The 13,040-nt window shown below is 36.0% G+C and overlaps 1 protein-coding gene across 5 annotated transcripts in view; it reads right to left on the bottom strand.

The window, feature by feature from the left end:
* Positions 1 to 13,040, bottom strand: part of CYSLTR2 (cysteinyl leukotriene receptor 2) — a 47,491-nt gene that overhangs the window by 6,065 nt on the left and 28,386 nt on the right. Inside the window, exons 2-4 of one of the 5 annotated variants that reach the window (XM_065533242.2) lie at positions 7,814 to 7,903; positions 5,605 to 5,677; positions 2,510 to 2,610 (exon numbers count right to left, since the gene is read on the bottom strand). The exons of 1 other annotated variant lie outside the window; for it this stretch is intronic. Coding sequence is in view for 2 of the 4 variants with exons in the window: in XM_015439280.4 (XP_015294766.2) it covers positions 5,605 to 5,621 (17 nt within the window). In the remaining 2 variants the exon portion in view is untranslated. The remainder of the gene's footprint in view (positions 1 to 2,509; positions 2,611 to 5,604; positions 5,678 to 7,813; positions 7,904 to 13,040) is intronic. 3 more of the 5 variants (XM_065533243.2, XM_015439280.4, XM_015439282.4) reach the window with 3 other exon arrangements.

The raw sequence follows: 13,040 nt of genomic DNA, 5'->3' as shown, positions 1-13,040 counted from the left end.
TAGATAATTTGAATATCCCCATAACTATTAAGGAAATTAAATTCTTAATTGAAAAACTCTAAAAAAAGAAACCTCCAGATTCAGATGGCTTCACTGGAGAATTCTACCAACTATTTAAATAAGAATTAACATCAATTCCATGCAGTGTCTTTCAGAAAATAGAAGAGAAAGGTGTTTCTCAATTTATTTTATTGAAGCTAAGTATTACCCTGATACCAAAATGAGGCAAAGATAATACAGAACAAAACAAAAGACTATGGATGAATATCCCCTGTGAATATAGGTGCAAAATATCCTTAGCAAAATACCATCAAATACAATTTAGCAATATATGAAAAGAATTATACACCATGACCAAGTAATCATATCAATTAATATTTTAAAAAGTGCATGACAAAATTCAATATCCATTCACAATCAAAACTCTCAGAAATATAGGAGTAAAGAGGAATTTCCTCAACCTGATAAAGAGCATATACAAAAAAACCTATAGATAACATTATACTTCATAGTTAAAGACTGAGTGTCTCCCCCATAAGATCAGGAGCAATGCAAGGATGTCCATTCTCACTGATCTTATTCAATATAGTGCTATAAGTTCTAACCAGTGGAATGAGGCAAAAACACAAAAAGGAAATAAATATCATATAGATTAGAAAGGAAGAAATAAAATACTTCCTATTTGTAGATGACATAATTACATAGAAAACCCCAAGAGACCTACAAACATACACATACATGCACACACACAAAGAAAACGAAAATCTCAGAAAGCTAATAAGTGAATTTTGCAAAGTGGCAGAATACAAAATAAACATAGAAAATCGATTATATTTTATATACTAGTAACACACATATGAACACACTGAAGTTAACAATGCAATACTGTTAATATTCATTCAAAATTAAAATGAAAGACAGGTGTAAATCTCACAAGACATGTACAGGACTTGAATGCTGAAAACTACAAATTACTGGTGAAAGAAATTAAAGTTGTAAAGAAACATGCCATGTCATAGATTAGAAGGCAATGGAATAAAGATATCAATTCTCCCCAGATTTATACACAAAATTATGCAATTCCCAGTAAAATCCTTGTAAGTTTTTTTTGTAGATATTGCTAGGATTATTCTAAATCTTAAATGAAAAGGCAGAGGAACTAGAATAGCTAAAACATTTTGAAAAAGAAGATTGAAGTGGGAAGAATCAATCCATCTAATTTCAAGACTTATTTTATAGCTAAAGTAATTAAGATTGTATGGTATTGGCTGAAGGACAAACACATAGATCAACGGAAAAGAATACAAACCCAGAAAAAAACTCACATAACTATGCTCAACTAATTGTTTACAAAAATGCAAAAACAATACTGTGGAGGAAAGACAGGCTTTTCAGAGGCGCTGGAGCAATTGGATAGCCATAGGCAAAAAAACAAACCTTGAACCAAATCTCACACCTTATATAAAAATTAACTAAAATGCAGCACGGACTTCATGTAGAATGCAAATTTTTAAAAATTATTATTATACTTTAAGTTCTAGGGTACATGTGCACAACGTGCAGGTTTGTTACATATGTATACATGTGCCATGTTTGTGTGTGCACCCATTAACTCATCATTTACATTAGGTATATCTCCTAATGCTATCCCTCCCCTCTCCCCTCACCCCATGACAGGCCCCAATGTGTGATGTTCCCCATCCTGTGTCCAAGTGTTCTCATTGTTCAGTTCCCACCTATGAGTGAGAACAAGTGGTGTTTGGTTTTCTGTTCTTGTGATAGTTTGCTGAGAATGATCATTTCCAGCTTCATCCATGTCCCTACAAAGGACATGAACTCGTCCTTTTTGATGGCTGCATAGTATTTCATGGTGTATACGTGCCACATTTTCTTAATCTAGTCTGTCATTGATGGACATTTGGGTTGTTTCCAAGTCTTTGCTATTGTGAATAGTGCCGCAATAAACATATGTGTGCATGTGTCTTTATAGTAGCATGATTTATAATCCTTTGGGTATATACCCAGTAATGGGATGGCTGGGTCAAATGGTATTTCTAGTTCTAGATCCTTGAGGAATCGCCACACTGTCTTCCACAATGGTTGAACTAGTTTACACCAAGACTGTAAAAGCATTCCTATTTCTCTACATCCTCTCCAGCATCTGTTGTTTCCTGACTTTTTAAAGATTGCCATTCTAACTAGTGTGAGATGGTACCTCATTGTGGTTTTGATTTGCCACCTCGCAGTTCAATCTCAGACTGTTGTGCTAGCAGTGAGCCAGGTGGGTCAGAGGGATATCATCTCCTGGTGTGCCATTTGCTAAGGCCATTGGAAAAGCGCAGTATTAGGGTGGGAGTGTCCCGATTTTCCAGGTACCGTCTGTCCGGCCTCCCTTTGCTAGGAAAGGGAATTCCCCGACCCCTTGTGCTTCCCAGGTGAGGCGATGCCCCGCCCTGCTCTGTGGGCTGCACCCACTGTCTGACAAGCCCCAGTGAGATGAACCTGGTACCTCAGTTGGAAATGCAGAAATCGCCCATCTTCTTCATTGCTCACACTGGGAGCTGCAGACTGGAGCTGTTCCTATTCAGCCATCTTAGAACCAAGTTTTCCCTAGAATGTAAAATTATAAAATTTTTAGGAAAAATAATTTTGGGATCTAGGACTGGCAAAGAGTTCTTTGACTTGACACCAAAAACATGATCCATAAAAGAAAAAGCTGATAAATTGCAGCTCATCAAGATGATAAATTTTTGCTCCACAAAATACTCTGCTAAGAGGATGAAAATATAAGCTACAGACTGGGACAGAATATTTGCAAATCACTTATCAAAACAGGATTATTTAGAATATATAAAGAACTCTTGAAAATCAACAGTAAAACAAGCAAACAAATAAAAAAACCAATTAGAAAATGGGCAAAGGTAGAAACAAACATTTCAGGAGATATACAGGTAGCATATAAGCACACAAAAAATTGTTCAACCTTATTGGCCATTAGGGAAATGCAAATTAAAACCACAATGAGATATTACTACATACTTATTAGAATGGCTAAATAAAAAATAGTGACTACACCAAATACAGAGAAACTGGATCACTCAGACATTGCTGGTGAGAGTGTAAAATGATATGGTCCTTCTGGAAAACAATTTGGCTGTTTCCTAAAAAACTAAATATGCAATTACCATGCATTCTGGTAATTATACTCCTGGGCATTTGTCCCAGGGAAATGAAAACTTATGGTAACATAAAAACCTATAAGTCAGTGATTACTGCAGTTTTATTTGTGATAGCCTCAAACTGGAAATAACTCAGATAGCCTTCAATAGTTAAACAGTGGTACACGCATACTATGGAGTTCTACTCGGCAGCGAAAGGAGTGAACCATTAATACATTTGGTAACTTGAACAAATCTCTGGGGGGCTACGCTATATGAAAATAAAAACTAATCATACAGTGTGATCCCATTTATATAACATCCTTGAATTGGCAAAATTATAGAAATGGAGAACACAGATTTGTAATCGCCAGGGATTAAGAAGGCAGTGGGTGTGGGAGGGAAGTAGAGGTAGCTAAAAAGTGAAGTTTGAGGCACCCTTGTGGTGACAGAAATGTTCTACATCATAACTGTATTAACGTCAATATTTGGGCTGTGCAGGAGTTTGAGATGAGCCTAGGCAACATAGTGAGACCCTATCTCTATGAGAGAGAGAGAGAGAGAGAGAAAGAGAAAGAAAGAAAAGAAAGAAAAAAGAAAGAAAAAGAAAGAAAGAAGAAAGAAAGAGAAAGAAAGAAAAAAGAAAGAGAAAAAAAGAGAAAGGAAAGAAAAAGAAAAAGAAAGACAGAAGAAAAAGAGAAAGAAGAAAGAAAGGAAGGAAGGAAGGAAGGAAGGAAAGGAAAGAAAATGAAAAAGATTAGCCAGGTGTGGTGGTGCATGCCTGCAGTCCCAGCTCCTCAGGAGGCTGAGATGAGAGGATTACTTGAGCCCAGGAGATCAAGGCTAAGTGAACTGTGATCACACAGTTGCACTCCGGCCTGGTTGATGGAGTGAGACTCTGACACACACACACACACACACACACACACACACACACACACAGCCCAGTTCTGATATACCATGGTCTTGCAAGATGTTACCATTGGGGGAAAGGATACAAGAGATTTTTCTATTTTTTTTTTACATCTGCATGGGAATTTTTAATTATCTCAAAATGGAGGAAAAAAAAGGTGTGGCTTGAACAGAATACCCTGCAATTTTGATTGCAAAATTCCATCTACAAACTGCTCAGTGGTGCTTGTGTTTAGGAAAACACTTAGGTTTTCACTTAGGGAAGCTCTCCTTCCTCTCCCTTTCCTGACAACCTACCCACACTGTCTCTGTACACCTGGAGAGGTGATTCCTCAGGAAGATGAGAGAAGACTTTCAAAAACTTTGTTGCTATTAGTAATAAAGCCAACTTGTTCCATTACAGGAGTGTTTTTGGTGGTCTTGGGCTCTGAAGGACTGACAAAAATGGAGTGTCATGAGATTCTTCTGAAGTCCTTGCTGCCTTAAGCAAGTACCCTTGACTCAGTAATGATGCATACATGTGGGACCCTGTTCATGGCTAGGCTCTGATATTTTGTTGAGAACTGTCAGCAATGTGTTTATTTTGTTTTCCTAGGAATAGATCCTCAGAGTCTTTCTAGTCTGTAAAACTTGTTGCAAATCTAGTCAGCCGGAAATATTGTTTTCTAGCCTCTAACATCTGTTCTATGATTTGTCTATTGTCCTGAGTGTTGTTCGTTTATACAAGGAAAAGCCCATAAGGCAAGGACAAGCCAAGTCCCCATAAGTCTGTCCTCTGGCTCCAGGGACTGAGAATTCAGGACTCACATGCTTTGGACAAACTTTGGCCTTTGGATAAACTTTGTGTCAGGTCACCATTTAAAAACTTGTAAGGACTTCCTCTGTCTTATCTTTTTTTCATTTCTCAGCCCTCATTGTAGACAATTGACTTTTGCCCAAATTCTGGAGACTCAAGATCGGAGAATCAAGGTCAGACAAGTTCACATCTGATGGGCTCCACTCAATCTAAAACTGCACTTCTTCCAGATACCTGTTTCTTTCAGATTTCCGCACTGTAACACAAACGTGCATGTTTATCTCTACAGCGGGCACAGTTTCACCAAGGACAATCTGGAATCGCAATGGCCACGCTGAGGAACTTTGAATACAAACACGATGGTTTACTTTAGAGGCACTTTAGAAAAGTGAAGAAATCTTCAAGAGAAGATTGTTCTGTTTGACTAACAGTGATTCTTTTGTTCAAAGTTGGTGATAGCCCCTTCTTTTATTTCCATACTTTAGGAATTAATAAGTGCTGGTTAATTGATAAAATCGCCAAGGGCTTAAACCAATTTTAATGTCACTCTTTTTTTATTTAAAAATCTATTCTTTTACATAAAAGCCTTCCTCCCTCTCTTTTCAGAGGGAACATAATTAGCCTTTTTTTGGGTGTTGATTTCATATTCATCTGCAGCAGATTCCCTTTACTTTCTTTTTTCCCTCTATTCCCCCTCCTCTCTTTCTCTTTTCCCCCTCTTCAGAAATTAATCTTTACCTTATCAAATGAGCCATTCACTTTTTGTGTGCACATTCAAGGGATATCTAGTTCAGATAAATAGTCAAAATGTCTGAAAAAAAAAAGGGAAAAAATGTTATTAAACTGCATTTCTTTCTGTGGACACTAACAGTATATTTACATAGTAGCCTTTATTATAATTATGAGAAAAGAAGAACAGGCATTATATATAAGTTAAAAGATTACATGTTTGACATGATTCAGAGTCTTCAAAAAATTACTTTAATACAAAAACTAGTGTCACTGCAATATTTTGGTTTCTACAAGGCCTGAGTTAAATTTTTTTTATTAAACTGAATTTTCTACATTGGTGGTATGAGTTCAACAAGATTCCACTATTTCTATAACTTGTCTAAATTTAGAATTTTAGTTTAATATATATAAAATTGTATTAAACTAAAGTGAATGATAATAATAAATGCCTTTATAATTTTTATAAAATTCTTACAATGCTACAAATCATAAGATTTCATTTGTTAACTAAAATTGTAATTTCCTGATCCTTAACAAACTTTAAGGACTTAGACAAATGGTTAATTGATAATAATCCTTTGGATGCCTAGACAATTTCTAAATAAGAAACATAAAAACACTAGTCATTAAATACAATTACCTTTACTTCTTAAAATGACAATAGATTAACAAAATATGCAAATTCCTTTGAATGACATCATATATTTACATATTGAAACTGTTTAAATTGTATGCAATAAATACTAGTAGACCAAAAAAATATCTAAGTAAGTTATGTTTTCTCTCCTTTTTCTTTTGTGCCTAAAGAAAAGGAAAGTTGATTACTTTGGTTAAAGATGATAATTAATATAAATGCTTAATACAGAGAAACACAAATATGTATACAGGATAATAAATATCCTGCTGATTTTCTGTTTATTAGGAAAGTTGAAACCATTTATTCAGAGAGTAAATTTTATTTTGACATATATATTATTTTATCTAATAGATTTAATTTTAAAACTATAGTTAAAATATAAAATTTAAAGCGTATTATCTATTTGTATATTTACATATCTGTGTATGCCTAAATGTATACATGTAAAGGCACATTAATAAATTCTCTACTGTAGAATGTTACACGAATGATGTATAAAAAGAGTAAAGTTAGAATTGGAGTCTTTTTAATATACAAAAATTAAGTTATGCTATGCCCATATTAGTAAATATTTCTTTTGTTAATAAAACATTCTGTTAACTTTCAGTGCTTTTTGACACTTTTAAATCATTTTTAAAAAGACTCCTTGCTTTAATAAAATGTTGTTTCTAATGACTATTGTTAATTGCTATGTGTTTTTACAATGTCGTCTATTATTTATGGACCCTAGATACTTATGACTTACATCTTGCCTCCTGGAACAACTATTCTTGATTCCTTCCAAAATTCAGGCCCCAAATTCAGAATAATCAAGCTATTAATATGTCTTTTGTGCCTACACTATCTTTGGTTTTACTGTAATGGCTATTAGGTAACACAAGATTTGTTTTGTCATTCTATGAAAGGAAAGACAATGGGAATAATTAGATTTTCAAATATCCTTTGAATTTAAATTAATTTAAAATTATTATGAGAGCTCTTTTATTTACCAAACTTACTAATAAAAGCTGATAAAAATATTTTTATTTTTTCTAAGTTAATTATATTTAAGTAAAATATGCTAATATAAATATCTTTTAAGGACTGTACCCTTTTTTGAGTTAAAAAAAGAATGCTTATGTTTAAGCACAAAGATTACTGTAATAACTGTGTATCAAAATATCTTTTTCCAAGATTCTCAATTAGCAACCCCACTTTACTTTTTTGTCATGAGAAGTCTGAAAAAACACTAGGGGCTTTGACTCAATGACATGGGACTCATCAAAAATCTATTATTTATTTCAGTCTTTCATTAGCTCCAGTAGTCACAGCATAATTGTCTTGTCTAAGAGTTCTAGCAGCTGCAGCAAAGCTTGTGGAAGCTGGAGTGACTCAGTCAAACTAGTTCTAGGGTCTACACTAAACCTAATAATTCCCCTGTTTTATTGATAGATATAACTCAAGATTTTTCAGCTAGTCACTTAATCTCTGAGGAAATTGTTGGTTTCCCTTCAAATATCACTGTTCATCACTGTAACACTCTAAACCCAGTGACCCTCTCTCCTTCATCTGTAGAAAAAGAAGCTGATGATTGATTACCTCTGTTGAGGAACTCTCCATACCTTGCATGGACCTTCTATAGACTCCCTTGGATATCCATAATTTAACTTTGCTTGTTGTTGGTTCAGACTGAAAAAACAAACAAACGAACAAAAAGTAAAAATTGACTAGTAGGATATGCTGTCACTGACTTTGTGATAGCAAGTCTAGGTAAAGCTAGACTTAAATAAGTTCAGATGACAGAGTAAATTGCCCTCATTCAGACCTGCAAGCTGACAAAAGAAAAAAGAATACTTATACACTGATATTGGCATTTGATTTGGGATTAGTCCTGAATTCAAAATGCATTGAAAAAGAAGAGGTCTCCAATAACAAGTTCTGAAATTGAGGCAGTAATTAATAACCTACCAACCAAAAAAAAAAAAAGCCCAGGAGCAGATGGATTCACAGCCGAATTCTACCAGAGGTACAAAGAGGAGCTGGTACTATTTCTTCTGAACCTATTCCAAACAATAGAAAAAGAGGGACTCCTCTCTAACTCATTTTATGAGGCCAGCATCATCCTGATGCCAAAACCTGACAGAGACATAACAAAAAAAAAAAAAAAAGAAAATTTCAGGCCAATTTCCCTGATGAGCATCAGTGTAAAAATCCTCAATAAAATACTGGCAAACTTAATCCAGCAGCACATCAAAAAGCTTATACACTACAATCCAGTTGGCTTCATCCCTGGGATGCAAGGTTGGTTCAACACACACAAATCAATAAATGTAATCCACCACAGAAACAGAACCAATGACAAAAATCACATGATTATCTCAATAGATGCAGAAAAGGCCTTTGACATAATTCAACACCCTTTTATGCTAAAAACTCTCAATAAACTAGATATTGATGAAACATAATTTCAAAATAATAAGAGCTATTTATGACAAAACCACAGCCAATATCATACTGAATGGGCAAAAGCTGGAAGCATTCGCTTTGAAAATACACAGAAGACAAGGATGCCCTCTCTCACCACTCCTATTCAACATAGCATTGGAAGTTCTGGCCAGGGCAATCAGGCAAGAGAAAGAAATAAAGCATATTCGAATAGGAAAAGAGGAAGTCAAATTGTCTCTGTTTGCAGATGACATGATTGTATATTTACAAAACCCCATAATCTCAGCCTAAAACCTCCTTCAGCAAACAACTTCAGCAAAGTCTCAGGATACAAAATCAATGTGCAAAAATTACATGCATTCCTATACACCAGTAATAGACAAGAAGAGAACTAACTCATGAGTGAACTCCCATTCACAATTGTTACAAAGAGAATAAAATACCTAGGAAAACAACTTACAAGGGGTATGAAGGAACTCTTCAAGGAGAACTACAAACCACTGCTTAAGGAAATAAGAGAGGACACAAACAAATGGAAAAACATTCCATGTTCATGGATAGGAAGAATCAATATCACGAAAATGGCCACACTGCCTAAAGTAATTTATACATTCAATGCTATCCCCATCTAGCTACCATTGAGTTTCTTCACAGAATTAGAAAAAAAACTACTTTAAATTTCATATGGAACCAAAAAAGAGGCCATATAGCCAAGACAATCCTAAGCAAAAAGAACAAAGCTGGAGGCATCATGCTATCTTACTTCAAACTATACTACAAGGCTACAGTAACCAAAACAGTGTGGTACTGGTACCAAAACAGATATATAGACCAATGGAACAGAACCAAGGCTGCAGAAATAACACCACACATCTGCAACCATCTGATCTTTGACAACCTGACAAAAACAAGAAATGGGGAAAGGATTCCCTATTTAATAAATGGTGCTGGGGAAACTGGCTAGCCATATACAGAAAACTGAACCTGGACTCCTTCCTTACACATTATGCAAAAATTAACTCAAGATAGGTTAAAGACTTAAACATAAAACGTAAAATAATAAAAACTCTAGAAGAAAACCTAGGCAATACCATTCAGGACATAGGCATGGACAACGACTTCATGACTGAAACACAAAAGCAATGGCAACAAAAGCCAAAATTGACAAATGAGATCTAATTAAACTAAAGAGCTTCTGCACAGCAAAAGAAACTATCATCAGAGTGAACAGGCAACCTACAGAATGGGAGAAAATTTTTGCAATTTATCCATCTGACAAAGGGCTAATATCCAGAATCTACAAGGAACTTAAACAAATTTACGAGAATAAGCAAACAACCCCATCAAAAGTGGGCAAAGGATACGAACAGACACTTCTCAAAAGAAGACATTTATGTGGCCAACAAACATATGAAGAAAAGCCCATCATCACTGGTCATTAGAAAAATGTAAATCAAAACCACAGTGAGGTACCATCTCATGCCAGTTAGAATGGCAATCATTAAAAAGTCAGGAAACAACAGATGCTGGAGAGGACGTGGAGAAATAGGAATGCTTTTACACTGTTGGTGGGAATGTAAATTAGTTCAGCCATTGTGGAAGGCAGTGTGGTGATTCCTCAAGTATTTAGAACCAGAAATACCTTTTGACCCAGCAATCCCATCACTGGGTATATACCCAAGGGATTATAAATCATTGCACTATAAAGACATATTCACAAGTATGTTTATTGCAGCACTACTCAAAATAGCAAAGACTTGGAACCAACCCAAATGTCCATCAATGATAGACTGGATAAAGAAAATGTGACACATATACACCATGGAATACTATGCAGCCATAAAAAAGGATGAGTTCATGTCCTTTGCAGGGACGTGGATAAAGCTGGAAACCATCATTCTCAGCAAACTGACACAGGAACAGAAAAGGAAACACCATAGGTTCTCACTTACAAGTGGGAGTTGAACAATGAGAACACATGGACACAGGGAGGGGAATATCACACACCAGGGCCTATTGGCAGGTGGGCAGCTAGAGGACAGATAGCATTAGAAGAAATACCTAATGTACATGACGGTTTGTTGGGTGTAGCAAACCACCATGGCCCTTGCATACCTATGTAACAAACCTGCACATTCTGCACATGTATCCCATAACTTAAAGTATAACCAAAAAAAAAAAAAAAGAAGAAGAAGAAGAGGTCTCCTGACACTACAAGAACACCTATAAAATAGAAGAAGTCTCAGATACTTGGGAAGCTGAGGCAGGAGGATTGCTTGAACTCAGGAAGTCGAGGCTACAGTGAGCCGTGATTGCACCACTGCACTCCGGAAAAATACATCTGCTGAGGTCCTTACAAGTCTATCAACAAACTCTAATCCTTGAGGAGTGAGAACAAAGATTGGGCCTATCCTGGGTAAAAATAGTTACTTCAGAGACACTCCAGCCTGCTTAGCAGGACTTGTTTGACTTCACTGAAGGAATTTTCCCATCTCTAGTGACACTGCCTCCACCACGACCAAATAAAGAAAATGGTGAATTCCTGTTGTAATTAACGATTTTTAAATTGCCAATATTAATACAGTTTCTGCTTCACCAGGACAGTCCTTCTTATGTGGACATAAGGCTTACGGTCACCTGCCACACACTAACTTTCCTGTGTATTCAGGAAAATTGTTAGAGAATTTCAGTTGTTTAAAACTACCACCCCTCCAGTGGATGTTGTTTCCCTAAAAAGAATGCAAAGAAATCTCCAAAAAACTCAAGCACAGTCCACTTGAGATAACTCTTCAGACAGAGGGCTGCATTCTTGTGTTGCATACTATGTGTTTTGGTCAGGGTTCTTCAGACAGACAGAACCAATAGGATATTATAGAATTATAGATGATAGATAGATGATAGATAATTGATAGATAATCGATAGATAATAGATGATTGATAGATAAATGATAGATTATAGATAACTGATAGATGATAGATACATGATAGATATTTGATAGATGATGGGTAATTGATAGATGATAATCGATAGATAATAGATGATTGATAGATGATTGACAGATGATAGATAATTGGTAGATACATAATAGATAGATAGATAGATAGATAGATAGATAGATAGATAGATATTTAGATGAGAGGAGATTTATTAGGGGAATTGGCTCACACAATTATGGAGGCTAAGAAGTCCCACAACAGGCAATCTGCAAGCTAGAGACCCTGGAATGCTAACAGCGTGCTTCAGTTGGCCTCAGAACCAGGTGTAATTCTCAGGCTGAGTTTGAAGGCCTGAGAACCCGGGGACCCACTGGTGAAAGTCCTGGAGTCCTAAGGCCAGAGAGCCTGGAGTTCTAATGTCTAAGGGCAGAAGGAGAAGAATGTCCCAGCTCCAGGAGCAAGAGAGCAAATCCCTTTCTCTTATTTTTTGCTCTATTCTGGCCCCAAGCCAATTAGACAGTGCCCACCGATTGAGAGCAGAGGTTCCCCACACAGTCCACTGATTCACACAATAATCTCCTCTGGAAACACCCTCACAGACATACGCAAAAGTCATGCTTTACAAGTTATTCAGGTATTCCTTAATCCAGTCAAGTTGACACTTAAAAATGACACTATACAAGCAATGACAGCTACAGCTGGAAAGTATCACCTAAAACTTGTCTCTGAGCCTGAAAAAAAGTCATAAATTATACTACTTCTGCTCCGGAAGCCTAGGTTTAAATTTAAATTTGTAAGGCAGAGTTGTCATGGATTATCACGTAGCCTTAAATCTCTTCTTAGCTAGCTAAAGAGAAATTTGTGCTAACCACTTCTTGCTGCACATGTATAAATACTATGGAGCAGCCATGACTGTGGGAGGAAAGCCTATTGGACATCTAGAAAAGAACACACAAATTTGGGGGGACATATTTTCATTGCTTGGGTACGATAATCTGGGTCCCTGTTTTCAGAGTCTGTTAGAAGAACTAAAAACCACATTTGCTTCTGCAAAGCCCTACTTCCTGGAATATTATCCTCAAATTACCTAACATGAGCACAAATCTTATAGTATAATTCCTGACTAACAACCTTTCCTGAGACACCGCAGTTTCCAATGGTGTACATTTTCTCTGGATACAAGAAGTCCATGAACCCAATTTTGTTAACGACAGCCATGTCCCTAATGGCCTTTGACTAGAAGACCTTGACCCTGAGAATCCATATAATGATCTAAAGAATAAAGGAGGTATGGTAAAGCAGTAGTTAATTTAACCTATCCCAAAAGGTGGTTTGTCAACATATTTCTGATGCAGCAAGAATATTTTTCAATTCTTCTTTAGACATCTATGTGAAGATAATACTCAAAAAACATGGTTGGCATGTAAATGATGTCAAAAAAAGA

Source organism: Macaca fascicularis, chromosome 17, assembly GCF_037993035.2.
Source record: "Macaca fascicularis isolate 582-1 chromosome 17, T2T-MFA8v1.1".
NCBI lineage: Eukaryota > Metazoa > Chordata > Mammalia > Primates > Cercopithecidae > Macaca > Macaca fascicularis.
Note: the sequence above shows the minus strand (reverse complement) of the source record. Positions and strands in the feature narration are given on the sequence as shown.